A 25,675-nucleotide genomic window follows, 5' to 3' on the forward strand; every position below is an offset into this window, starting at 1 on the left:
GTTGAAAATGAATGTATGTAGATCTAATGCCTGGTAGTTTCGTGTTACCACTTATCTGTACCCACAACCGTCTACTAACAACTGTTATAGCTGTAGCTATTGCATTGCAAAGGCATTAGCCAAATGTACAGTTAATTTTAAAATAATATTTTAATTAATGTAACGTCAAAGGCCATTCCAAAACTGGCCCCCCTGATGCATATAGTCTGCATGATCTGGTCCATGTCTAAGCACTACAACACTCCAGTGAGGATTATTGTGCTCTTGAGGGAGATGTGCAACTTTCTAATAGATATGGTGAGCCTGAATTAAACATAGATTGCTGTTGAGTTTTTTCAGTTTGAAAGTTAAAACCTGTGTGTTAAAAACTAATAGGCTACCTATTCTTCACATTTTTAATGTCTGTCTTTAATGAGCTGAATAGTGCCAGTGGACATCCATTCAGCTCAATTTTGGTCTGTGTGTGCCCAATACAAAGTTTGGTTGTCGTGGCAACGAAACACCTGTTAAATGTGACGCTGCATTCATTTGCTCTCATTTTGCATCTTTTTCTTCTGAAGATCCTTAACTATTCAGTCTCTCTTTTGTTTGCAGACTTGCAATTATCTTTCCCCTGAAGACATTCTTAAGGGAGAATTAGACGAATCTGTAGAACGAGTGAAGATTGCTCTAAAAGTCTTGCATGCATTTAGGGCAACGTTTGATCATCACAAATCTATAATAGATACATTTTTTGAGGTATTTACTAATTTGATGAATACAACTGCTGAACAAGCAAACACAATGTGCATCAAGTTTAAAAAAATTATTTCTATAAATTTAATGGTCACGTAATTTTGCAAAAAATCTACATGCACAACATATAATGTATATTAAGAATAATATAAATCTTTTCTCTGGTTTTAAAGGAGGCATAAAGTAAACATAAATATTTATCTTGTAACAAAATTGATAACTTGCATGACACAGTAGGTTTACACGTACGTTTGTTTATAAACTATAAGTGGTATGTTTTCTAAGCATTTTTGTTATCAATGCAGGACAAAAGCAAAGTAAAACGCTGGAACTTTTGCCCTGACTTGGTGTTTTCTCGAATGGACAGATTTATTGCAAGACTTGACATCCTTATGGTATGAAATCTTCAAGTTCCTCTGGAATAGTTTGCAGCTGAAGAGATTTTGCTGATATTTTCCTCTTAAAACTTGCAGGAATTTTTCATCAGAAGCGAAGAGTTTATGAAACTTGAAAAGATTGAATTTGGTGGAGTGAAAGGTCGTGTTTTGAGCCAGCTGGTCCTTAACATTTTTGAGGCTTTCCAGGAAATTTACAAAGTTTTCGGAGAGTGCACGTACAATCCTTTAGACCCAGAAGAGGATGTAAGTATCATAACTGGCCACTGTGGTTTACCTGACTAACTGATATCAACAGTGCAATTTCTTTTCCAGGCATTTGAGAAGGACTTTACGTCTTTCACTGAAAACATATCAGATTTGGAAAGGCAGCTTGCCAACATCATATGTCAGGGCTTTGAGGATTGTTCTGGACTGCTGTCTATCTTCAAGGTGAAAACAATTTGAAGAACTTAAGAATATGTTGTCTACAGTATTTATCTTGGGAATAGAGATCAGAGTTAGAGGAATGAAGAAATGACCAACTTATACTTAATTAACTCATTCATCTTCTTTATTATTTTATTTAATGTGTTTCATTGTTTAAATATAAAATACTTGATTTTTTATGTGTTAGTTATTGTGATATAATATATGTTTATTTTATTTACTAGATGTTGAATATATTTGGAAGTTTGCTCGAACGTCCGATCATCAAAAACGACTTTGACCACAAATATCCACTGCTCTTGGCACATTTCAATGGAAGCCTCGATAGAGCAAAGACAATATTTGATGAGCATGTCACTGCTTCGGCAAACCAAGTAAAATTTTAATACTAACCATACATTATGATGATTCATCTTAAAAGCCTTTTAATATGAGTTATAAAACCTGTAATAGTAATAGTAAATATGTTCGAATAACATAATTTGCAATGATACGATTGCAAGTCTTGCTTACCCCAAACAGAGCTGTGCTGACGTTCCAAACTTATTGCGACCCTGCATACACAAGAACCAATCCCATGTTGCTGGGGAGCTAAAATGGGCGAATGAGCTACGACAGCGTGTAACTTGGCCTATGGAATGGTTTAAGAGTTTGACACATCCGTGAGCAAGTTTTTATTACTTTAAATATAAGCAAGTTTTCATCGCCTTAACTGAATAATAACTTGCTTATTTGTTATTTTACAGATGTTTCAGCTCTGAGGAATGTGTGTTAGTTTTCAACAAGCAAGTACAGATGGTGAAACTGATTAACGAGTAAGTAGATGGAGCTGATTTTGGTGAGAATGATAGCTCTAATTGGTTGGTTCATTTTAATTCCAGATATGAACATAAAATCTATGAGCAATGGACGAGTGGCATAGAGGAAAAGTGTAAATTCAATCTCAGTCAGCCATTGCTGAAACGCAACCCTGCCACATTGTTAATCTCTGTTAACTTTGATCCACAGGTACTTACAGCTCAATTATGCTTGGTGTCATGTTTTCTCTTGTCACGTTTACTTATTTGCTTTTTTTTCGAAAAAAAAAAACACAATTGAAATTGCACTTTTAGCTGGTCGCTGTACTTCGTGAAGTGAGGTATTTGAAATATCTCGAAAGGGACGATATTCCTGAAGTTGCTACAAACCTTTACAATATTCATGAAATGTTTCGCAATTACGTCGCCAACCTTGACCTGACTGTGGCATGGTACAATGAAGTATGTTTTGTTTATTATATATTTGATTTTGTTCGTCGAGTTAGTGATTAGTTAATGATTAAAATGTTTATTAAGTGCTTTTATTTATTAATACTGGCTCTTGTAAATATTCCTGAAAGTTTAAGACCTTATTTGATGTTTCAAATTTCTTCTAAAGTTCATTGCTTTTGTCATGAACAAGGACAGTATATAGTTAGTCGAAGTTAGTCTCGCTTACTCTATAGCTAGTTAAATATTTACAATCTTGGGTGTGCAAGTTAATATCAAACTGGTTGGAACGTTCTAACAGGTTCGTAGCTCAGTGCTGGATGTTGAATTTCCCCTAGTGGAAGGCCAGCTGAAAGAAATCGATGCTGTTTTACTGGAAGCTGAAACAGACCTCTGTTGGAAATCTGAAGGTGAAATAATCCGTTCATGTATAAGCATTAAGCACGGTAATGTAGAAACACAAGTATTATTCGGGATGTGCATTTAGGGGTATGCGGTTTTGTGTTAAATCTGTATTTTTTATCTAATTGTGTTCGTGTTTGTCTGTATTTCTGGTAGTACTTGACAAACAAAGTTTTTATGCATCTAGGAATATGGGAATATATACAGTCAACAAGAGACAAAGTTCATGATTTGCAGATCAGAGTGCAAAAGACAAAGCTGAATGTCGACAAAATTGAAACGATAATGAAGGTGAAGTTTTGCTTATCAATAGTTGCTTTACCATTAACTTGTCGCTGACATTTATTCTTTTGTAACCTTACTTTCCTTTTCTTTTACAGACTTGGAGTGAGACGCCATTGTTCGATCGAAAACTTGGTAATCCTACAGCCTTATTAAATCTCGATGATCGAAAAGACAGGATCTCAAAACGTTACAACGCAATAACTGCAGATGGTGAAAAAATACACCAATGCATACAGGTCAGTTAGGAAAATCCATAAATAACAGGGTGTGTCAACTGCATATTCTCTAAGTTTTTACTATGGCTGCGAAAATTATTTTAAACACTTGTTTTTGCTTGTATAGGAAAACTTGAATTACTTCAGTGGCAACGCTGAGAGTGACATCTGGCAAGCTTACATCAGCTATATTGATGACATGGTTATTGATGGTTTTTTCAATTGTATCTTCTGTTCGTTAAACTACTTCATTGAAAATACTGAGGTAATGCTTATGAGTTATGTTACTTTGCCTGATGTGGAAGTATTTTGCCAAACAATGTTTATGATCATTAGTAGCAGCTATAATGTACCTATTACATTAACCATCAATTTTGGTTCACCAAGTACTTTCTTGTTGTTTCTTGTCTATGGTAGAATTTATTACACTGTTTCGTGAAATATGTCATGTCTTTTTTTAAGCATATCTAAAATATCAAGTATGTTGTCACAGCCTGAGGTGCAGCCTCTGTTCATTGCCGAGCTTGAACTTCAAGCACCGGACATGGTCTTTAAACCATCGCTGATTGAAAATGCCCCCAGTGGGTTTCTTGACCTAATTGAAGGGTTGCTTATCGATGTTTATAAGATGAGCTCTCTGATGCCTCGTGTGGCACCTCAAGTTGGCCAAGCAAATTATTTGGTGAGTCTATTCGTAATTTTGTTATTTTTATACTTGACTATGTGCTTGTATGTCAGTATTTGTATTAAGAAGGTTTTCTTTTCGATATCATTAGCTGCACTTGGGTATAATTGTTGTTACAGTTACATTTATTGTAGAATAAATCTTTATTGTTGAACAATTTAACAACCCAAAAATTCTAGCTCTTGTTTTGATGTTTGAATGTGCCAGTAACTGCTTAAAGTGGGTAATTTTCATGTCTACATGTTGGATAAGGCTAAATTCACAATGATTGCTTGACAGTACTTGGATCTGCAATGTGACTTGAAGTATTGGGTACTCACACTATTCATGCATTAACTGAAAACAATGAAATTAGCTGTTGATGCTAATTTACACTTGTGTTTACTAGGAAAAACAGTTTCTAGGATTTGGAAATACGTGGGAACTCAAATAAGATTACATTAGCACTTTTAAAAACAAATACATCTAAATTTACATGTGCTTCTTGTTTTTCTTTCATGAAATAATTGCTTATTTCATAAGTGCTGGATCATTCATTCACAAACGCCATTTATGGACATGTCGTGCAACTTTACGTGAACACTGAACCTGCTTGATTTGAGTTTGTATCCATTACGTGTCCTCTCCAACGGTTGGGGTACCTTTGCTTCACATTTTATATTTTAGAAATTAAGTCAGTCGGGGAATTATTGTTTAAGACCATCGAATAAATGTAGAGTTGTGAGCCGGATTCGGTGTGTACACAAGTGATATACATTTACATTGACTTTTATAATCGTTATCATTATCTAGTTGACATAATCGATTGATGCATATCCGCTTACGTAGTTACAAAATTTTGATCACATTTGCACCTGTAAGGAAAATTTCACACGTTGGACAAAAACTGACGTTTCAGTACCTATCTGGTTTTGACAAGATTTCTCCACAAATGTGTACCGGTATGTGGTCTCATTATGGTCGATTTTTTGGAGGTTTCACTATTACCGTCACAAGTGTTTTGCCGTTACTGTTTTGTGCGTTTTTTGGTGGCCATATATCGATGCAGTCTTGAATGTAATCTCCCTTTGTCATGTCATTGTCTTGTTCTTCTGTGTACATTGGCCCTGGGTGCTGCAAATATATTGTGTATGTTTGAGGTTCCTGCTTTACCCTAAGCCTGGTTAGCATGACCAATGGGAGATCACCATTCCAAATCATTTTGATCCTCGATTTGTTGTCGTTGGGGATATTGTTTGTATTTGCTGCTGTACACTGATAAGTTGACCCATGTACATAAGAGTATGAAAATAATTAATTGGAGGATTCTCACATGCTTCTTTCTATTAACTTTTTATATCCATATTTCATCTTTTAGTTCAGATTATGCTTGTCTAACCCATGTCTTGCTCTTGCTTTGAAGCCAAAGATCTTGTCCAAATGGTCATGTAGGAAATTAACAAGGACCCACATAATTGTGAAATTTTTCACATCATCGGCTTGTGCTGCCACTTTGCTGACTTTAATTCTTTTTTGAAGCTTGTTGTCCGGTGCTGTGTTTGCTGTATCCTTCGAGTTATACGTCAGTTCAAAGAAGTTTTCCAGTTTCGGAATAAATCCAAAAAAGCTTGTTTTATTTGGCACCTTGACCTCGCAGGGGAATCTGTGGAATTCTGCTCTCGATGTGGTTTTCAACATCTTGACTGACAACAACATTATGACGTCTGCAATTTTCTTCTAGTCTTAGATGTTTTCATTGTCTTTTGGCTTTGTCTGCATAGGTTTTTTTCAACACCTTTGTTCGGTTCGTCTAGAGCAGTTGTTCTCAATGATTGTTTATTGCAATTTCCATGCCAAATACATGCGCACAGTTGACGAAATGTTCCATTTTTTACTCTTTTTCTGTAAGCAACGTTTTTTTTTGAAAAGCAATCAAGCGCTTTTTGCGTAATTTTAGGTAAATATCTGAACTGAACAGTCAATTATAAATAATTGTTTCCTTTAATTATACAGCTTTAATAAACAAGAACTAAACTAAGCTGCAACACAACAAGTAAATTTAGACAAAAGCATAAAAAGGAAACTGGTATTCTTAGAATGGTAAATCGTAATCACGCAACTGAAAAGAACTGAGGAGCATGAACGGAGAGCATCATTGGCGTGATTGCGAGGTATGCGACAAAGCTGCAAGGGGCGTTGATTAGGGACCGCGAGGAGCGTTGCATTAATCATTACAATATCCTTCCTGTGGAAAAAGTTGCAAATATGGCCCCTGATAGTGAGGAAAACACAGTAAAATAGCTTGTGGCAAAAACAATCAACTGTCACATTACTAACTGGAAATTTGCCTAGATCATTCTCAAAACTAGGTTTTGTGCAAAGGAGCTTTCCAGTAGTTTGTAATAGTAGACCAAATAAGAACCCAACTTCAGAATGCACTAAACTTTTCAATTACTAGAAACATTTCTATTGATTTAGCTACATTTTGACAACGTTTTCAATGTCTCACATCTTTGCTTATTTTTTTTATATATTTTGTTATAGTCTATCGCCAACTTAAAGCCAACGATATTATTTTTATAAAATACATTGATGCTCCCTATAATTCTGTCTATTTGTATATTCTTCTATATATTCTATTTTCCACAACTCCATAAGTTGTTTTATGAAACCATCTTTGCCTAATAGAACGAGCTCATAATAATGTTTTTGTTTGTAAAATTTGCAATGTTCATATTTAGGCTGACATGGAAGATATGGGTGAGTTAGCAGCAATGCGAAACGACTTGCTTAACAGAGTTGGTGATGTGATGGACAAGGCCCTTGCGTATTCACAGGAATTTTTGGAGTATGCCCATCTTTGGTCGGATGACCGACAGGTTAGTATTTAACTAATTTTTAATTTCTAAAAAACATATGGATCATAACATGTGCCGAATTTCCAAAACAGTATTTGTATATTGAATGTATGATAAAAAGAGAGTTGGATTGTTGCCAAGTACGAATTAATTACGAATAATCATCAGAATACTAACTTATTTATACATTATAAGCAATGACTGAAGACGCTGGTTTTTATTCCTATTTAACATTTATAATTGTGTAATGAAATTTCGTTGGTCCGTTCTTCCAGGCTCTTGCTGTACAACAGCTGCAGCCAGATAAAACACTCGAAAGGTTGCTTTTAACAACTTTATTTTATGACAGTATTTGTGTAATTTTAATACCAATGACAACAAAAGTTCAAAACAGCCCAACTCTGAATTTCACTATTATTCGTCCATTTGTTCTTTCTCGCCATCGCGTATACCACAATTATCATTACTTACTAGCAACCAGCGTAAGTCAAGTGCTTGGATGGAGTTAGTGCTCTGGGGGGTACAATCAAATACCATACAAACCACACACGCAATTGAGATGGCATTTCTTCTGCCAAACATTGTGATCGTGGTTAGAGTGAGCAAAACGATAAATTGTGGAATCTATGCTTACAACATGTTAAATGTAAAAATATAAAAAACATGAGCTATGTGTGTCAGGTAAAATGATGGCTACATAGCATAAATTAAAAACACAAGCCAAAACTGCAGTAGTAAACAAAAACAACATACTAAAATGTTCGTGACAATTGTACGGATGATGAATAATGGCATCAGGGACTTAATTCGGAAAATCGGCCGTCCAGCTAAATTATACTTTTTTCACAGCTAATATTTGGTTAAAACTCTACCAGCACTTGCATCATTATACGGTGCCAGCGATTCAAAATACTGATTTTAAAATTCAAACATTGCCACAAAATGTATTCCAGGAGTTCATGAGGCATTTCCTCACATATGGACACATCCTCACTTCTGATGAGGTGGAAGCTCACGGTGAGGAAGGTGTTCCGGAGACTCCTCCTACTCTGGACCAGTTCAAAGAGCAGGTGAACTGCATAATGACGACAGTGCATTAAACGTCTAGCATTTTAGAACCTACTTTTAACCATTGACCTATGATCATGTTCCTGTAGATCCAAAGTTTTTGTTGAAATGCTCACTGCATTTTTTGCTTGTTAATGAACTGTGATACCACTGGCATACAAAACTTTGTTGTTTTTTTAATTGGTCGCCGGTGTTGATTTTGGTTGTAGTGTACAATTCATTTGGTGCAGGTTACTTTAAAATGGCATTATTCATTCAAAAATTATCATTTTTTTTTGTCAGAATTTAATTAGCATAAAATGTTTCACAACATTTTGATACAATTTGTTTTCCAAAGATCGATTCCTATGAGAATCAATACCAAGTTATCAATGACGTCCACCCCACCAGGGTGTTTGATGGCTGGTTCCTTGTGCAAATCAAACCGTTCAAGCAAGGACTTCTTAACACTGTCAAGCGCTGGAGCTTCATGTTCAAGGAGGTCGGTTATTTGGAAAGTGTTTCTTTTTTCTTGAAACTAGTGAAATCATAGTCATTCTAGCCATTGTAATAATAGTCTGTGAAGAAACCATAAAATACTTTCACTTCAGGTTTCAGCCGTTTCCAAATCTTGTTAAATTAAGTGAGATTTTGACTTGTTGATTGATTGATTGTTTCTTAAATTTGATGTCCAATCCTATATTTTACAGCATTTGATCAACCACGTTGAATCGAGCTTATCAGACCTCAAAGAATTCATAGCAGTTGCTGATGTTGGTTTGTCAAATATTGTAGAAGAAGGAGATTACAGCGGCCTCGTGGAGTGCATGGGCCACTTAATGGCTGTGAGAGATCGGACCGACACAACCGATGTCATGTTTGAGCCTCTAAAACAAACCATCGAATTACTAAAGGTAACTCCTCATACATTCCATGATAACTTGTTTGTGTATGCTGCATGATATATGGTTTGAATAAATTTGTGTTTTTCATTTGATTTTAACTTTCTTGTTTAGTTATATGACCAAGAGATGTCAGAGGAAGTGCATCTTCAGCTTCAAGAACTCCCTGAGCAATGGAACAACACCAGGAAACTGGCAGTCACCGTGAAGCAAGCCGTAGCACCATTACAGGTCTTTATTACTTATTTGATGGATCTAACAGTCGCATATGTGTGGTTGCGATGTTTTGCTCACCTATTTTGTTTCATGTTTCCTAAGTTACTGTGGCTGATTTTTTTCTATCGATTCTCTATTTCTAAAGAATTGAAAAGAATTTTATATCTTTAGGGTTTTTAAAATCGTATTTCCTTTAAAGCTCAAAGCAATAAAGGTTTATGGCAAATATGCCTAACCGCGAAATATGCTTTTTACAAGGCAAATGAAGTGACCATCATTCGCCGCAAGTGCACAAGCTTTGACGTGAAGCAGCATGAATTTCGCGAAAAATTCCGCAAGGAACCTGTTTTCCGCTTTAATTGCAAGGAACCGTACCCGTGCTTGGACAGCATGCAGACGAGCATTGCTGTCCTAGAACAAGAAATGTATGACTTGCATGAATCTGCCGGACTCTTTGAAGTCATTGTACCGGATTACAAACAATTAAAGGTGACAAAGAATTGGGTTGTTAATCAGTCAGTTTACCTTACGTGAACATCTTTTACTTCTTCACTGCTTTCAGAATATATTTTTTTCAAGAACGCTCTTGCAATATCTTTGACATACCTAGGTTTCACAACATATTCTGTATAATTGATTACCCCTGCAACATTACAAGTGTGAGTAACAGGCAAAACAGTATCTTCATTGGTAGGTATTCGCTTTACAATCTTTTCTTTCATTTCAGGCATGTCGTCGTGAAGTAGGGTTATGCAAGGGAGTTTGGGACCTTGTATTTTTGGTTAGAACCAGCACAGATGACTGGAAAACGACACTCTGGGCTGATATTAACGTTGAGCAGATGGACATTGACTGTAAAAGGTTTGCCAAAGTAAGTTACTGCTTACAAGTTACGGTATAGGTATACTTGGTACTGTATAGTGCATTACGTTTATAGACCGTAATTAAAGTCCTAAGCCTATTATTTTGACATGTTTTATGTTTTTAAAAACATTATTAATACTATAGCTGTTATTACCAAGAGTAATAAAAAATAGTGAAGAAGACAATAACTTTATGACTGCAGGACATCAGGATGCTTGATAAAGAAGCGAGAGCATGGGATGTGTTTGGAGGAGTGGACGCTATGGTGAAAAATATGATCACGTCGCTACGTGCTGTTGGAGAGCTTCAAAATCCTGCCATTCGAGATAGACATTGGCATGAACTTATGCAAGCGACTAAAGTATGTGAAGTTTAACCCTGTTTTATGAATATCATTTCAAACTATTGAACATTGCTTACCATATTCATTATTTGTATGTATATTCAAGGTAGGTAAGTGTTTGCTGCTTTCTTTCCTGGCCAGTTTTTTTATAATTTAAATTTTTTTCCGAGGTGCGATTTTCCATGGATGAGACAACGACTCTTGCTGATCTTCTCATGCTTAATCTTCACAACTTTGAAGATGAAGTTCGAGAAATTGTTGACAAAGCAGTGAAGGAAATGGGAATGGAAAAGGTAATCTTGAAGATAATTTCAAAGTTTTCTCGTAGGTTGGCAGTGACCGCCAAGAACAAGGCGTTCTTACTGTACCAATAAACCGAAATTACTGCTAAAATGCTCGTTTAATAACATTTAACCACCCGTTTCTTATCACTTGTAATTTCATTGTAATAATGGCTTGGCACGCTGTTGTTTGAGGGTTTAGCTGGAGTGCCCGATTTTTGTCTGCAGACTTTAAGAGAGCTTGATATCACCTGGGCATCTATGAACTTTGAGTATGAAACCCATCAACGCACCAGCTCTCCTCTCATAAAGAGCAACGAAGAACTCGTGGAGACACTTGAGGATAATCAGGTAAATGTCGGGATAAGATGAGGGAATCAACTTCCTCATCTTTCAGCTAACATTGCTCCTTCACTCCTAGGTGCAACTACAAAACCTGATGACTTCAAAATACATCGCCCATTTTCTGGAGGAAGTGTCTGGATGGGTCCAAAAGCTCTCCACCGCTGATTCCGTGCTCACGATGTGGCTTGAAGTGCAGAGGACCTGGTCTCACTTGGAGAGCATTTTTATCGGATCGGAGGACATTCGTGCACAGCTTCCTGAAGATTCAAAGCGATTCGACGGAATTGACAAAGATTTCAAAGGTATCACAATCGACATTGGAAAGGCATTATAAAGAAATGAGTATCAGGCAGTCAAAGGCAAAATTTAAGTACTGTATATACCGTTAATTACTGTCTAAATGACAAGCTTTACAAGATCATGTCATCAGTTTTAATCAATTTGTTGTAGAAATCATGGCTGACGCTGTGAAGACACCAAATGTTGTGGAAGCTACAAATAAGAAAGGTTTATATGAGCGACTTGAACAACTACAGGTTTGCTTTCGCCCGTGCTTTCAGAATGTTTGAAATAATTCTACTTTTGGAGCCTTAGTCACTTATACTTTCCAATTTCAGAGCAAACTGACACTATGTGAAAAAGCATTGGCGGAATATTTGGAGACCAAGCGTCTTGCGTTCCCCAGGTTCTATTTCGTATCATCCAGCGATTTATTGGATATTCTGTCGAATGGAAACAACCCAGTTGAGGTTAGAGTTTTACCAAAACACCTCCATTTTTTCTTCCAATGACCATATAGGCAATATACAAAAATATATGATGTTTAACATTTACTAGATATAAGGTGCGTCTGTAAATAAAGTTGTACGATGACACACTACACCACTGAATGTAACATGCAAGACTGAGACTGATACTAAAAAAATACCAAAGCATTTTATCACTTTATATCATTATTTGCGTAGGTATGTCGGCACCTTGCTAAACTTTTCGACAACACGGCCAAGCTTGAATTTGAAGAAGATGAGAGTGGTAACCCAACCAAGCAAGGTCTTGGAATGTACAGTGGCGAGGACGAATACGTCACTTTCAGCGAACCCTGCTCGTGTACCGGGCAGGTAGGCTTTTGAAACAGCTTGTACTTTGTGTGTACTTGACATTCTACGTTGCTTGGTCCTGGTTACAGACCAGAAAGCAGTGATTCTGACCTTGCTTACTGAATGTTTTTTTTTTAACAATTTGACGTCTGTTAGGTTGAAATATGGCTCAATCGTGTGATGGACCAAATGCGCAACACCGTGCGAACTGAATTAGCAGAGTCCGTGGTTACTTATGAAGAAAAACCGAGAGATCAATGGTTATTCGATTACCCTGCTCAAGTCGCATTGACCACAACCCAAGTCTGGTGGTCATCAGAGGTGAGTCAAAATAAGTGACGGTCAAAAGATTTCTCTCATGCAGGCAGCAGGCTATAGTTGAAATAACTGATCAGACTGACCGAAACAGCTGAGATAAAGTGGCCGTTTTCAAATTAAATACAATACAAGATACTATGTGTTTTTAGTTCTTCTTTTTTGATTCTTCAGTTAATTTCTTTTTAAACTTAGAAGGGTTTTAAACTGCATTTGCAGTATATTCAATTATTCATGGCTTGAACATAGTTTAGTTAGCAGGTACTTCAACTTAATGTCTAAAAATATGTCATATGAAATAGGTGGGCATTTCTTTTGCACGACTGGAAGAAGGTTACGAGAACGCGTTGAAGGATTACTTCAAGAAACAGGTCAATCAGTTGAACACGTTGATCAACCATCTCATTGGCAACTTGACCAAGAATGACCGACAGAAAATTATGACCATCTGTACGATTGATGTCCACGCAAGAGACGTCGTTGCGAAACTTATTCACCAAAAAGTATGAACGTATAAAATTACAACTTTCTTGTTCAGTACTCGTAGTAGTAACGACCAACATTAATCATTTGTGATAACATTTTTGTCATAACGTTGTCAAAGTATTTTGGTCAATATAGGAATATTTTTATTTTTAGATAAATAATTACAGTATAATGAAGCTATATGTTAAAAAGATTATACCTTTGGAAAATTACTGAAGCCTTGTTTCTTCGAGAAGGCATGTTTCTTAAAGTTTAAAGTCAATTGTAGATGTACCGTCAAATTAAAGTCTTGTCAAAACTTTTCTTAGCCCAAAGATAAAAATTTCCCCTCAATACGAAATCATATAACTTGCACTTACTCAGACAGTTTACTAAGTGCTGTTACGTAACAGCCACTTTAAAGCATTTGCCTGGTACTTGCAACCAATAGTACAATAAATAGTGACATATGACGTCATTACAGATTGAAAGTGCTTCAGAGTTCGTTTGGCAATCCCAGCTTCGGCATCGTTGGGATGACGAGAAAAAAGATTGTTTCGCAAATATCTGCGACGCCCAGTTTCTTTATTCCTATGAATACCTCGGAAACACTCCAAGATTGGTTATTACCCCACTAACCGACAGGTAGGTTTGTGCATAGCTGCATGGTTATTTCATTTTTTAAATAATTTGATCAATAATAAATAAAGAATATTTAATCAATTTAATCAATCAAGAACATAAAATCAAGCAAAGTAAAAATGGAGTCGACAATGTTAGTGATTAATTTTGAATTTTTTATTCCACGCTAACAAATTAATAATTAGTTAATCAGTTAATATAATGGTTAATAAGCAAAAAATCTTTTGTGCTTTTGGTTTCCAGCATTTTAAATTAATTTTATTTCTTGTCAAAAGATGCTACATCACTCTAACCCAGTCCCTTCACCTTATAATGGGAGGGGCGCCGGCCGGTCCTGCTGGTACCGGGAAAACCGAGACCACCAAAGATCTTGCCCGGTCCCTCGGCATCATGGTCTACGTATTCAACTGCTCAGAGCAGATGGACTACAAGTCTATTGGGAACATATACAAGGGACTTGCGCAAACCGGCGCCTGGGGTTGTTTCGACGAATTCAATCGTATCTCGGTGGAAGTCTTATCAGTGGTTGCAGTGCAGGTGAGCTTTTTCATTTGTTGTTAATGTCATTATTGTATTGCCTTGTTGCCGTTGGTTATAATCTGTACTTGCTTCCTAACTGTGTTTAATGTTTGTATGCAATACTTTCTTAATTGTGAAGATCGTTAAAATTTTTAGTTACTCGACTTCAGACGATGAAGTTATTTCTTTATACATCTCCTAAATTACTGCGTTTCAGGTTAAATCCATACAAGACGCTATTCGTCACAAGAAAAAGCGTTTCATCTTCCAGGGAGAAGAGATATCTCTGATTCCGACTGTGGGAATCTTCATCACCATGAATCCGGGTTATGCTGGAAGAACTGAACTCCCTGAAAATCTCAAGGTGATAAATGATGATATCAAGAAATCCGAGATTGACATTTTTATCTTATAATTGGATTGAAATACGCCTTTAATCGTTGGTTATTGCAGCAAAGTGACTTTTGACAATTTAAAAGTAAATGTCCAATTAGGTTGTGCATAAATGAACGTACGAATGATTGGAATTTCACTAGACCATTTTTCTATGAGCCTTATGCGGTTTAAAACCTAAAACTGTTGAATTTTGTATCTACGCTATATTGTCACAATATGATATATGAAATAGTGCACTAAGCTTATGCGTCTTTAATAACCAGAAAAACGATTATGTAGAAACGTGTTTATACAACTACATGGGAATAGACATACTATACATGAGGTAGCGGCCAAAAAAGTTGGTTTATTTTGGGCAATAACATTGAGCAAAAATTAGAAATGCCACGATTGTGAACTTAAGAATAATATAATTCTTATAATGCGATTTAAATGATTCCAGTGTTAGGATTCATATCAGGAGCCGATTATTTCAACAAATTATCTCAACAAATTATTTTAACACATTATTCCGTACCAGGCTCTCTTCCGACCATGCGCCATGGTCGTGCCTGACTTTGAGCTCATCTGTGAGATCATGTTGGTCGCTGAGGGCTTCCTGGAGGCCCGCATATTGGCCCGAAAGTTCATCACACTCTACACACTGTGCAAGGAGCTGCTTTCCAAGCAGGATCACTATGACTGGGGTCTTCGGGCAATCAAATCTGTCCTGGTTGTGGCTGGCACTCTGAAGAGGAGTGACAAAACTCGACCGGAGGAACAGGTGATTTCTCACGGACTTTCGTTTGCGTCGTTGGAAGATTTTTATGTTTTTGCTTATATTTTAAGACATTTTCAAAACTCTTTGTTAAAAACTCTATTTTTAAAGCAAAAGATGCATAAATCAAAAACGCGCTAGAATTTGACATATCTAAAAGATATGTCAAATCTCCAATGAAATTTTTTAAGCAATGTATTGAACCATACGTACATCATGCTAAATTATAATTGCTCTTTACTACAAGGTTTTAATGAGAGCTCTCCGTGATTTCAACATTCCCAAGATCGTAACAGACGACATGCCTGTCTTCATGGGACTCATCGGTGACTTATTCCCGGCGTTGGACGTGCCTCGGAAACGGGACTTGGATTTTGAGAAAATGTGCAAAAACGCAGTGCAGGTATTCTAATACGAATTTCAATGGTTTATAACAGTTATAAATATCTGTTCGACCGTTAATATAAGGCACGAGATCGGTAAATTTTTTAGTCACCTTTACGCATCGTAATAAGTTTTTTCGATGCTATGTTTTCTATGTATGTATGACAGGACTTGAAATTACAAGCCGAAGAAAACTTCGTTTTGAAATTGGTTCAATTGGATGAACTTCTCTATGTCAGACATTCAGTCTTCGTGATAGGAAACGCAGGCACTGGCAAAACACAGGTGTAGAATACGTAATAAACTTTAAACATACCGCTGGATAGCCAGGTTCATGTGCACAATATGTTAGAGATTGCTTGTGGGTTAGTGAAGTTAATTCGAATCAACAGGACAACCCTTGACTATAGAAAATCCTGGCAATACATATAATGCATTACATATACCGTGTTATTGTATTTAACCATGAGGTTAATATTGTTTACACAGGTCTTATAGTTAATACAATTCATGCGAATAAAACTACTTAAAATTACGCTTTTTGCAATCGTTCTTTTTTAAAACTTATACAATCCAATTTATACAAAGCACATTCTTTACGTATCTTTAATGCATATCGCAATATCGATGCAGGTTTTAAAATCGTTAATGAAATGTTACCAAAATGAAAAACGCCGCCCAGTCTGGATCGACTTGAATCCCAAAGCTGTGACTAACGACGAGTTATTCGGAATCATCAACCCAGCAACTCGGGAGTGGAAAGACGGGTTGTTTTCAACGGTCATGAGAGATTTATCTAACGTCACTCACAACGGACCGAAGTGGATTGTGTTGGATGGTGACATCGATCCCATGTGGATTGAATCCCTGAATACTGTTATGGATGACAATAAGGTGGTTGGCTGTTTTTAACAACTGGTAAACAGACAAGCTGGTATTCCGTATTTGTTTTTGCGACGATGACGCTTTAATAGGCCATTTCAAGATTGATCTTTCTATAGGGCGTTAGCAGCAACGAAAGTGGAGTGAATAGGTTTTATGTTTTTTTAGCCTAACTATTTATCTGTTAAATTTATTCCATTTTAGACGTTTTTAGACCTTTTACCAGTTAAATTATTCTTTAAAAGCTGGCCAATATGCTGATTGCCTATACAGTATACAGCCAGTTGTATTACAACTGCTTACAACCGTAGTCTCGAAACACGTAGTAACGATTGACATTGTGACGAAATAAATACCATTGTTTGAAAAGGTTCTTACCTTGGCCAGCAACGAGCGCATTCCGCTCACCCCGTCAATGAGACTTCTGTTCGAGATAAGCAACCTGAGGACCGCCACCCCTGCCACTGTGTCACGGGCCGGCATCCTGTACCTCAATCCCGCTGACCTCGGATGGAACCCTGTGGTAAGAATAAAAATTGCGTCGTATTTCTTGTGCTTTGCTTTTTATATTTGATAACCCTGAAATTTTAAACTACAGGTATGGATTTGTTGTGTTTCCATCTCTAGTTTGCCGTTTAGGATGACATATTGCATACATCACTCTTATTTTTTTATAATGGTTTTGCTTAGTTTTGCAATTATTAATTTAACTTTTTTTAAAAAAAATTTCTAGGTGACATCCTGGATTGACAAACGCGAAGTTCAATCTGAAAAGGCCAATCTGACAATTCTATTTGACAAATACATCCCGATGTGTCTTGAGACGTTGCGGTCACGATTTAAAACAATTACCCCGATTCCTGAATGCGCAAAGATTCAAGTTAGTGGAATATTAACCAGAACCAGCACTTAATTTAATAATTTTAAAATATGCAATATTTGCACAGGACCTTTATCCACAGAGATTTTTATGCTTTGGTTTAAATCAATTGTTTAGCACGTTTTTCACATTCGAATACCGCAGTAAGATGTACTCAGTTAATTACGATTCTGTAAATGAACTTTTCACACTGTTGTTTACATATTACCGCTATTTAATGATGTGCACAATGTTTAAAGATGCTCTGTTATCTCCTGGAAGTCCTTCTAACACCTGAGAACACGCCGCCGGACTGTCCGAAGGAGTTGTACGAACTCTATTTCGTGTTCGCCTGTATATGGGCGTTCGGCGGAGCGATGTTTCAAGACCAATTGATTGATTACAGGTACTTTATTGATTACGGTCATTCAGTTTTCTACACTAATACTTTATTTTCTTTTGAAAATTTGTTTGGCATGTGCAAAGATTCTATCTTAAGCGCTAATGAAAAATTTGTTTTTTTTTGCTTTATGATTTCGTTTTGAGATTGCACCACTCCGTCCAAGTTGTAATGGCAAATGTGTTCAACTAGTATTGCAATTTACACAGCTTGTAGTGTGAGACCGCTTGACTACACAGTTAAATCCTCGGAAAAAAAAAACTTAAAAAAGGTTCAAACCTTAATTTGTAGCACACATTTGTCGCAAGTTTTTTCCCTAAAATTATGTAAAAAAAAACATATAGATTGATAAAAACACTGCTTGTAATGTAATAAGGCGATAAGCATTGTCATGGTTAAAGGGATACAGTTTCAAACTCATTTTTTATTTCACTAAACTTTCTATACTGTCGAAATTGCTGTACTCGTTGCTTCACAGGTTATACTTAATTATATTTTTCGATCATCAAATTGTACCTTATGTTGCGTACCTTACCATGCTCCGGTTTTAATTCATAACAAGTACTGCATAAACTGTATAAATTACTGTTAGTACAACTATTGACTAAGTAAAGTGTCTTAGGACTGCATACTTTTCGTCTTTGCAGAGTCGAGTTTAGCAAGTGGTGGTCTAGCGAATTCAAGACAGTGAAGTTTCCCATCGCCGGAACAGTTTTCGACTATTGCATCGATGCTGAGACGAAGAAGTTTGTTCCATGGTCGGACAGCGTACCTGGCTTTGAGTTGGACCCCGAAATGCCACTACAGGTGAAATATTTGCTTCATACTTTTTAGATTATAGTATTGGTAAGTGCTTATATAATCGTTGTATTGTGAAGCAAGTTGTGTAGAGTTAGTGTTTGCTTTTCAACTGAAGTTGTTTTTGTGCTTAAAAAATGTCTCATTGTAACTTCAATCAAATGTTAAAAATACATTTTATCAGTTATAAAGGTAACAAGCCAATTCGGTTATGATTGGCAAACCAAAAGTGAGCTATCTCGCTATAATTCAATGCTTGATCGTATATAGTTCTAGTTCTGTTATGCTAGACTCTAGACTCTAGAGCAGTGGTTCCCAACCTTTTTTGGTGTCGGGCCGAATTTCAAACTTCAGAGTACGTATGGAGCCGCATGAAAACACTCAAGTAATTATAACGAAAATTTTAAAGCATGAAAGCATGTACCAACGAATAGCAACACTAACAAGAAAAATAACACAAATCACACAAATTTTGACTAATTTTGGACTTTTTTTGACAAGTCAAAATATAATAATATAAGCCCTGATTATTATAAATAGATTTTTTATATTTTTTGTGAGATTTTCAGGGGTCAATGAGAACCGCAAGAAGGCTAGCTTGGAGCCGCATGCGGCTCTAAGAGCTGCGGTTGGGAATCATTGCTCTAGAGCTTTAGACAGTAAAAATAGACTGCAACGCGGGACAATTTAACACACTTCAAATATCCGAATAATTTAATATTTGCCTTCGTTGGAGTAATGTGCCCTTACCTTAATCTAAAATCTGCATGCTTGCATGAAACCTTTTTAACAGGCCTGCATGGTGCCTACTTCGGAAACGAGAAGAATTCGATATTTTATGGATCTCCTGATGGAGAAACGACGACCGGTTATGCTGGTTGGAAACGCTGGAGCCGGTAAGACAGTTCTTGTTCAGGACAAGCTCGCTGCCTTACCGGATGATTATATGGTCACCAATGTACCATTCAACTTCTACACGACCTCACTCATGCTTCAGGGAGTCCTTGAAAAACCGCTTGAAAAAAAAGCTGGCAGGAATTTTGGACCGCCTGGTTCTAAACGGTTTGTTGTATTGGCGGTTTAAAATTTTAAAATTAAAACCTTCAAATTTTGAATGAGAAATGTGACATTTTCTTACATTTCAACGTTTCAAATTTTATCCGCTGCATTTCACAGATTGATATATTTCATTGACGACATGAACATGCCTGAGGTGGATACTTACGGCACCGTACAACCTCACACATTGATAAGGTATACTTTGTTACAACAACTACTCATACAAAAACAACATTACCAACAGCTGCAATGGCTATAGCTTTTAGTTGTAACTCATAATGTATTTTATTGACCACATATTATTTTTTACTAATAATTGCGTCATATATGCTATATGTTGACGTTGCACAGGCAACATATGGATTTCAGTCACTGGTACGATCGCACCAAGTTGATATTGAAGGACATCAACAACGTTCAATACGTTGCTTGCATGAACCCAACAGCGGGGTCGTTCACCATCAATCCTCGTCTCCAGAGGCATTTCAGTGTGTTTGCTGTCAGTTTCCCTGGACAGGTGAGACTGTCGGGGAACTTCACTACTTTTCACGCTAAAATTTTTCCCCTGTTTAGAATATTTCCTATACTGGAATGTCTGCAAAACATATCCAGTCAACTTCATATCTTTTACGTGGTTTGAATAAAACTACAGTTATTAATTATAATGTAATATTAGCCAAATTGGTCTGGACTTGAGTTGAACAAGGTTGAATTGACATGCACCTTGAATAAAGATCATATTTGTTTACATGTTGTTAATTATTGGCTGTGGATTTTTTTGTTTAAATTTTTTCATTAAATTCCATGTTGTTTAAGGTTTCTGAAAATTTGTATAGTCCTTCCTGTTATGAAAGGAAAATATTAAAATACATGAGCTCTAGTGAATTACAGTAGTACCAAGCCCTCATCTGCTATATAACCACACAGGAAGCCTTACTGACGATCTACAGCAGCATCTTATCCCAGCACCTACAGATCGGAGGCTTTGCCAACTCCGTGCAGAAAGTGGCGCCGACCCTTGCACAAACAGCGTTAGCTTTCCACTCCAAGATAAGCAGCACGTTCCTGCCAACAGCTATCAAGTTTCATTACATTTTTAATCTCCGCGACCTTTCCAATATATTTCAGGTAGGTTTTTCTTTCATATGTCCAACTTTTACCACATATGACTTTTAAATATATTCTTTAGTTATGCATTTCTATTGTTTTAGCAATTTATGGCGCTGAAGTGTTTTTTAAACCTTTACCTCGCAATAAATTTATAAACACGGTTTTGTATTTTAGTTTAAAGCATATTTCCCAGAAGAATTTATGAATTAATCAATTTTAGTTAAACTTCACCATCTCTCACACCATGCATTATTCAGGGAATATTATTCTCAAGCACCGACTGCGTGAAGGCCGTCTCAGATCTTGTCAGACTGTGGATGCACGAAGCTTCCAGAGTTTACTGCGACAAACTCATCGATAAAAAGGTGAAATATATGTCTTAAACTATCATAATTTTCCACTATAGCTAAAGTGTATTAACTACTGAAGCTTGAGCTGTCATACATGTAGGCTGTAATGTTTATTAAACAGTTTTTCAAACTGCCATTTGTGAAATGATATTTTTTCTTGGCAACCGAATTTGTGGAATGTGTGTGGGGCATTCTCTTGTTAAAAGTCACATAGGCAAAATGACATATTACAGCAGGTACACTGGTACAGTATTATATAAAAAGTCTGATTCAATGTTAGGATATCGAAACTTTCATGAAGTATAAACTCGAATACGCAAAGAAGTATTTTGATGACATACCTGAGGAAATATTGACTTCCGAACCGCTTATATATTGTCACTTTGCTCAAGGAATCGGGGATCCTAAATACATGCCGGTATGAGTATAATTGTCATTTTCTTAGAATTTTTTCAACTTTTGAATCCATCAAATGGATAAAGTTGTATAGTTTGATACGGTTTTCACTTAACAATTACAGCTTGGTTGACATAAACACAGCTGTTTAAATTATTAGGCACTTGTAAAGCAAGGTTGGTTTAAATATTATTATTACATAACCAGTCACTTATTTTATAACTATCGACGTAAGATTCACGAAATAAACTAAATCACAAAACGTGTCAGATCAATGAATGGAGCGCACTCAACAAGCTCCTGGTAGACGGCCTGGAAGCCTACAATGAAGTCAACGCTGTGATGAATCTTGTGTTGTTTGAAGATGCCATGTCTCACGTGGCCAAGATCAACAGAATCCTGGAGAGTCCGAGAGGAAACGCACTCCTGGTCGGAGTCGGCGGATCAGGTATCTTTTAACCGGGCTTGTTTATCTTAGTAAAACTTACTATGCGAGGTCATAGCTAATAAACTTGCCAGAAATTAAACGGTGACTCTGGAGTCCATGTCCAGTCCAGTCCAGTTATGTTTAATATCTGCGTAAGATATTTCATATTTCCTAAAGCGCCTGTAGTTTATTATTGAAGACCCATTTGGTTACCATATGTAGCTAGACTGCCTTTTGTGTTACATGTTACATATTAAGCAGAATGGTCGAATCCTAAAATGTTCTATATTGGAGATTTGATGTCAATTTTTAAGATACATTGAGTTTTACTTTCAACGCAATGTCAGTGTGCGACAGTCAAATGTTTCAGTTACTAAATCCTGTGTGAAGAAAAGCTCTTTCTTTATTGACCAAAAGCCATGTAATATTTTTAATGTGATACAGTAGAGTAGATCTTACATAAATCAATAGATTTTTTCTGCCTTCTTAGAATTTACAGGTCGAAAAAAAATTTGTTTTCGTCGCCTATTAGGTAAGCAGAGTTTATCACGGCTGGCGGCCTACATAAGCGGCCTGGAGGTATTTCAGATCACTCTGAGGAAAGGATACGGGATTCCCGATCTAAAAGTCGATCTTGCCTCCCTTTATATCAAAGCCGGCTTGAAAAATATCGGCATCATGTTCCTCCTTACTGACGCACAGGTATACAATATTTCCGCGGCTTTTATCGTGTGTTGTTCGGATTTTTAAATGAATGCCGTTTTGGTGTGTTAAGATTTGAAAATTAATTTAAACTTTTAGTATACAGAAATTTGGCCATTAAAATCAGACTTGTAGTAATATTCAGGCCTTACTCCTCATGTAGGTATTATTTATTAATATTTCATAAGTAAGGGTGGATAGTGTTGACCCTTCGTTAGTATTATACTGATCACTATGCTGTGTTTAAATTAAATTTTTCCCGCCAAGGTGCCGGATGAAAAGTTCTTGGTTTTGGTGAACGATCTTCTCGCTTCAGGGGAAATCCCTGACCTATTACCCGACGATGAAGCGGAGAATGTCATAAGCGGAGTCCGAAATGAGGTGAAAAGCACTGGATTAGAGGATTCTCGTGAAAACTGCTGGAAATTCTTCATAGACCGAGTCAGAAAGCAACTGAAGGTAGGCACGTGTTTTGCTTATAGAGATGAATTTATGTCGTAAACTGATTCTTTTTTTTTCCGGAAATTAAAATGTTTCATTTTCTTCAAACATAATTTCAATAGGTGCAAAACAACCTTATGTATAGTGTTTTAAACAGTTTTCATTTACACAAGTCGTTTTCGTATCCTTGACTAATACTATCACATCCATAACACAGTAAATCACCCTAACTGTATACTAAAAATTAAGTTTTTTAACTAGAGTCCACATTTGTTCGGTTAAATCAGTTCCAATTCCTCAGGTTGTCCTCTGTTTTTCCCCGGTCGGATCGACGCTGAGGGTCCGTGGCCGTAAGTTCCCTGCCGTGGTCAACTGCACACAGATCGACTGGTTCCATGAGTGGCCGGAAGAAGCTCTCAGATCTGTCAGCCTCACCTTCTTGCAGGTATGTGCTGTGATGTAATTTGCAGCCTACAATTTTTAAGGTCTGTTTTGCTTGAAGTGTCAATCATGCGCTTTCATCGTTGGTCCTGGACGGAAATTTTGTATAAATTTTATAAGAATATGCAGAAAGCAACTAATTACGCAAAAATGCCGATCTAAATGTAGAAATTTGAAGAAGAGAATACGATGAAGCAAAATGTTGCGAGTTGCTACTGTAAACAATTCTTTTTAGTTTGCGATAACAACCTGCCACAGCACCGTAACTCTTTTTTGTTTTCTGATTAGGACATTGAAGGAATCGACCCAGACATCAAGCCCTCAATTAGCGACTTTATGTCATTCGTACACACTAGTGTTAATGATACCGGCAAATTGTACCTTGCTAACGACAGGTAAAGCAGCAATAGTAGTAGTAAGCTAGTCCTAGCAGTTACTTTGCTAGCTTTTCTTGACAGTTTTTACTTACAGACTATCAGAATTCTAATTTACGAAGTTAAAATGATACATTAAGGGCGTTGAAAACATACAACAAGTGAGAAACTTCGTAAATTTCACTCAGGACAACTTGTGTTTTTATTTATTCCAGGCGTTACAACTACACAACCCCTAAAAGTTTCCTTGAACAAATCAAGCTCTATGAGAGCTTGCTCAGCGTCAAAAGCAAGGAATTACTGGCCAAAATGGAAAGATTAGAAAACGGCTTGACCAAGCTACAAAGCACTGCTGCTCAGGTATTATAACCAGTTTAACATTATCTGTTGCTTGGACAGAAACACTACAAAGTGCAAATTCATTCTCAAGTACAACTACTGTTTTGTAAATATCGGAATAAACAAAATGATTATGTCACTGAAAATCGGCCACAAAACATATCGTAAAAGATAGGCATTTCGGTTAGCCTTTATACGCATAATTTTAGTTTATATAATAATTAGTTCTGCAGAAAGACAAGGTAATTCGAGATGTGCAGAAAATTCCCATCTGTACCTGTACACTAAGTGTACAGTGTACAGTGTACACATTTTCATGGTAGCGCAGTTGATAGCCAGCGTACTCAAATATCTAGGCCTAATGTTACTAACATAGAGTAGAAACAGATTACTGTCAAAAGCTGACTACTTCAAACAATTCTAATACAGGTGGACGACTTGAAAGCAAAATTGGCATCGCAAGAAGTCGAACTTCAACAAAAGAATGAGGACGCCGATAAACTCATTCACGTGGTTGGCATCGAAACTGAGAAGGTAAAAGTGGTCGATTGCGTTTGCCAGACATAATAATATCCTGAACCCTGGCACAAGAGTCGTAGCAACTATAACAATCCACTCGCGTTAAAGTACTACTTGGAAAAAATTTGTTAAGTAAACAATACATTCACAGCATTACTAGTAGTTTAATATTTCTTAACAATTTTGAAATGTCAGATACTTGTTTGTTATATTCTCGATTCAACTTCTATAACCACGGAGTCATTTGTCCTATATCCAGGTAAGCAAGGAAAAAGCGATCGCTGACAACGAGGAAGAAAATGTCGCCGTGTTTGCTGTCGAAGTTGGACAAAAACAAAAGGCTTGCGAGACCGACCTCGCCAAAGCCGAACCTGCCCTGGCCGCCGCCCAGGAAGCTTTGAACACTTTGAATAAGGTTGGTGGTTGGAAGAGTATTTATGAGCTTTTATATATCATAAGACTACCGGCTTACGGTTGCCTGGTTGGTTACCGGTTCCCTGGTTACTTATTCTTTACCGGTAAATAACTTCATCTGCGAATAAACTTCCTATACCTGTCTTAACGTTTGACAAGTTCTACTATTTTTTCCTCAAATCCAGGGCAATTTAACGGAGCTGAAAACCTTCGGATCACCGCCCGGTGCCGTGGTCAATGTAGCTGCCGCGGTCATGGTGTTGCTCGCCCCTAATGGTAAAGTGCCGAAGGACAGGAGCTGGAAGTCCGCTAAGAACATGATGGCCAAGGTAAGACTACCACACTGTGTACACTGTACAGT

General features: G+C 36.8%; 1 protein-coding gene across 1 annotated transcript in view; it reads left to right on the top strand.

Annotated features, from left to right (window-relative positions):
* Positions 1-25,675, top strand: part of LOC143451527 (dynein beta chain, ciliary-like) — a 42,399-nt gene that overhangs the window by 5,689 nt on the left and 11,035 nt on the right. The window contains exons 8-64 of the mRNA XM_076952144.1: positions 172-297; positions 595-738; positions 1,041-1,130; positions 1,209-1,376; positions 1,446-1,562; positions 1,784-1,933; positions 2,082-2,221; positions 2,306-2,374; positions 2,441-2,567; positions 2,672-2,818; positions 3,108-3,216; positions 3,396-3,499; positions 3,589-3,729; positions 3,836-3,973; positions 4,202-4,390; positions 7,114-7,251; positions 8,184-8,300; positions 8,636-8,779; positions 8,988-9,191; positions 9,294-9,410; positions 9,654-9,884; positions 10,123-10,266; positions 10,462-10,620; positions 10,773-10,895; positions 11,112-11,234; positions 11,305-11,530; positions 11,679-11,764; positions 11,846-11,977; positions 12,194-12,346; positions 12,482-12,646; positions 12,943-13,143; positions 13,590-13,750; positions 14,023-14,284; positions 14,484-14,630; positions 15,183-15,425; positions 15,667-15,822; positions 15,972-16,088; positions 16,437-16,697; positions 17,056-17,208; positions 17,419-17,565; positions 17,805-17,950; positions 18,592-18,751; positions 19,536-19,804; positions 19,919-19,996; positions 20,153-20,318; positions 20,729-20,929; positions 21,169-21,276; positions 21,542-21,679; positions 21,928-22,105; positions 22,617-22,786; positions 23,054-23,245; positions 23,529-23,672; positions 23,957-24,063; positions 24,258-24,402; positions 24,811-24,915; positions 25,160-25,315; positions 25,500-25,643. Coding sequence (XP_076808259.1) covers positions 172-297; positions 595-738; positions 1,041-1,130; positions 1,209-1,376; positions 1,446-1,562; positions 1,784-1,933; positions 2,082-2,221; positions 2,306-2,374; positions 2,441-2,567; positions 2,672-2,818; positions 3,108-3,216; positions 3,396-3,499; positions 3,589-3,729; positions 3,836-3,973; positions 4,202-4,390; positions 7,114-7,251; positions 8,184-8,300; positions 8,636-8,779; positions 8,988-9,191; positions 9,294-9,410; positions 9,654-9,884; positions 10,123-10,266; positions 10,462-10,620; positions 10,773-10,895; positions 11,112-11,234; positions 11,305-11,530; positions 11,679-11,764; positions 11,846-11,977; positions 12,194-12,346; positions 12,482-12,646; positions 12,943-13,143; positions 13,590-13,750; positions 14,023-14,284; positions 14,484-14,630; positions 15,183-15,425; positions 15,667-15,822; positions 15,972-16,088; positions 16,437-16,697; positions 17,056-17,208; positions 17,419-17,565; positions 17,805-17,950; positions 18,592-18,751; positions 19,536-19,804; positions 19,919-19,996; positions 20,153-20,318; positions 20,729-20,929; positions 21,169-21,276; positions 21,542-21,679; positions 21,928-22,105; positions 22,617-22,786; positions 23,054-23,245; positions 23,529-23,672; positions 23,957-24,063; positions 24,258-24,402; positions 24,811-24,915; positions 25,160-25,315; positions 25,500-25,643 — 8,676 coding nt within the window. The remainder of the gene's footprint in view (positions 1-171; positions 298-594; positions 739-1,040; positions 1,131-1,208; positions 1,377-1,445; positions 1,563-1,783; positions 1,934-2,081; positions 2,222-2,305; positions 2,375-2,440; positions 2,568-2,671; positions 2,819-3,107; positions 3,217-3,395; positions 3,500-3,588; positions 3,730-3,835; positions 3,974-4,201; positions 4,391-7,113; positions 7,252-8,183; positions 8,301-8,635; positions 8,780-8,987; positions 9,192-9,293; positions 9,411-9,653; positions 9,885-10,122; positions 10,267-10,461; positions 10,621-10,772; positions 10,896-11,111; positions 11,235-11,304; positions 11,531-11,678; positions 11,765-11,845; positions 11,978-12,193; positions 12,347-12,481; positions 12,647-12,942; positions 13,144-13,589; positions 13,751-14,022; positions 14,285-14,483; positions 14,631-15,182; positions 15,426-15,666; positions 15,823-15,971; positions 16,089-16,436; positions 16,698-17,055; positions 17,209-17,418; positions 17,566-17,804; positions 17,951-18,591; positions 18,752-19,535; positions 19,805-19,918; positions 19,997-20,152; positions 20,319-20,728; positions 20,930-21,168; positions 21,277-21,541; positions 21,680-21,927; positions 22,106-22,616; positions 22,787-23,053; positions 23,246-23,528; positions 23,673-23,956; positions 24,064-24,257; positions 24,403-24,810; positions 24,916-25,159; positions 25,316-25,499; positions 25,644-25,675) is intronic.

This window comes from Clavelina lepadiformis, chromosome 4 (genome assembly GCF_947623445.1).
Source record: "Clavelina lepadiformis chromosome 4, kaClaLepa1.1, whole genome shotgun sequence".
Classification (NCBI taxonomy): Eukaryota; Metazoa; Chordata; class Ascidiacea; order Aplousobranchia; family Clavelinidae; genus Clavelina; species Clavelina lepadiformis.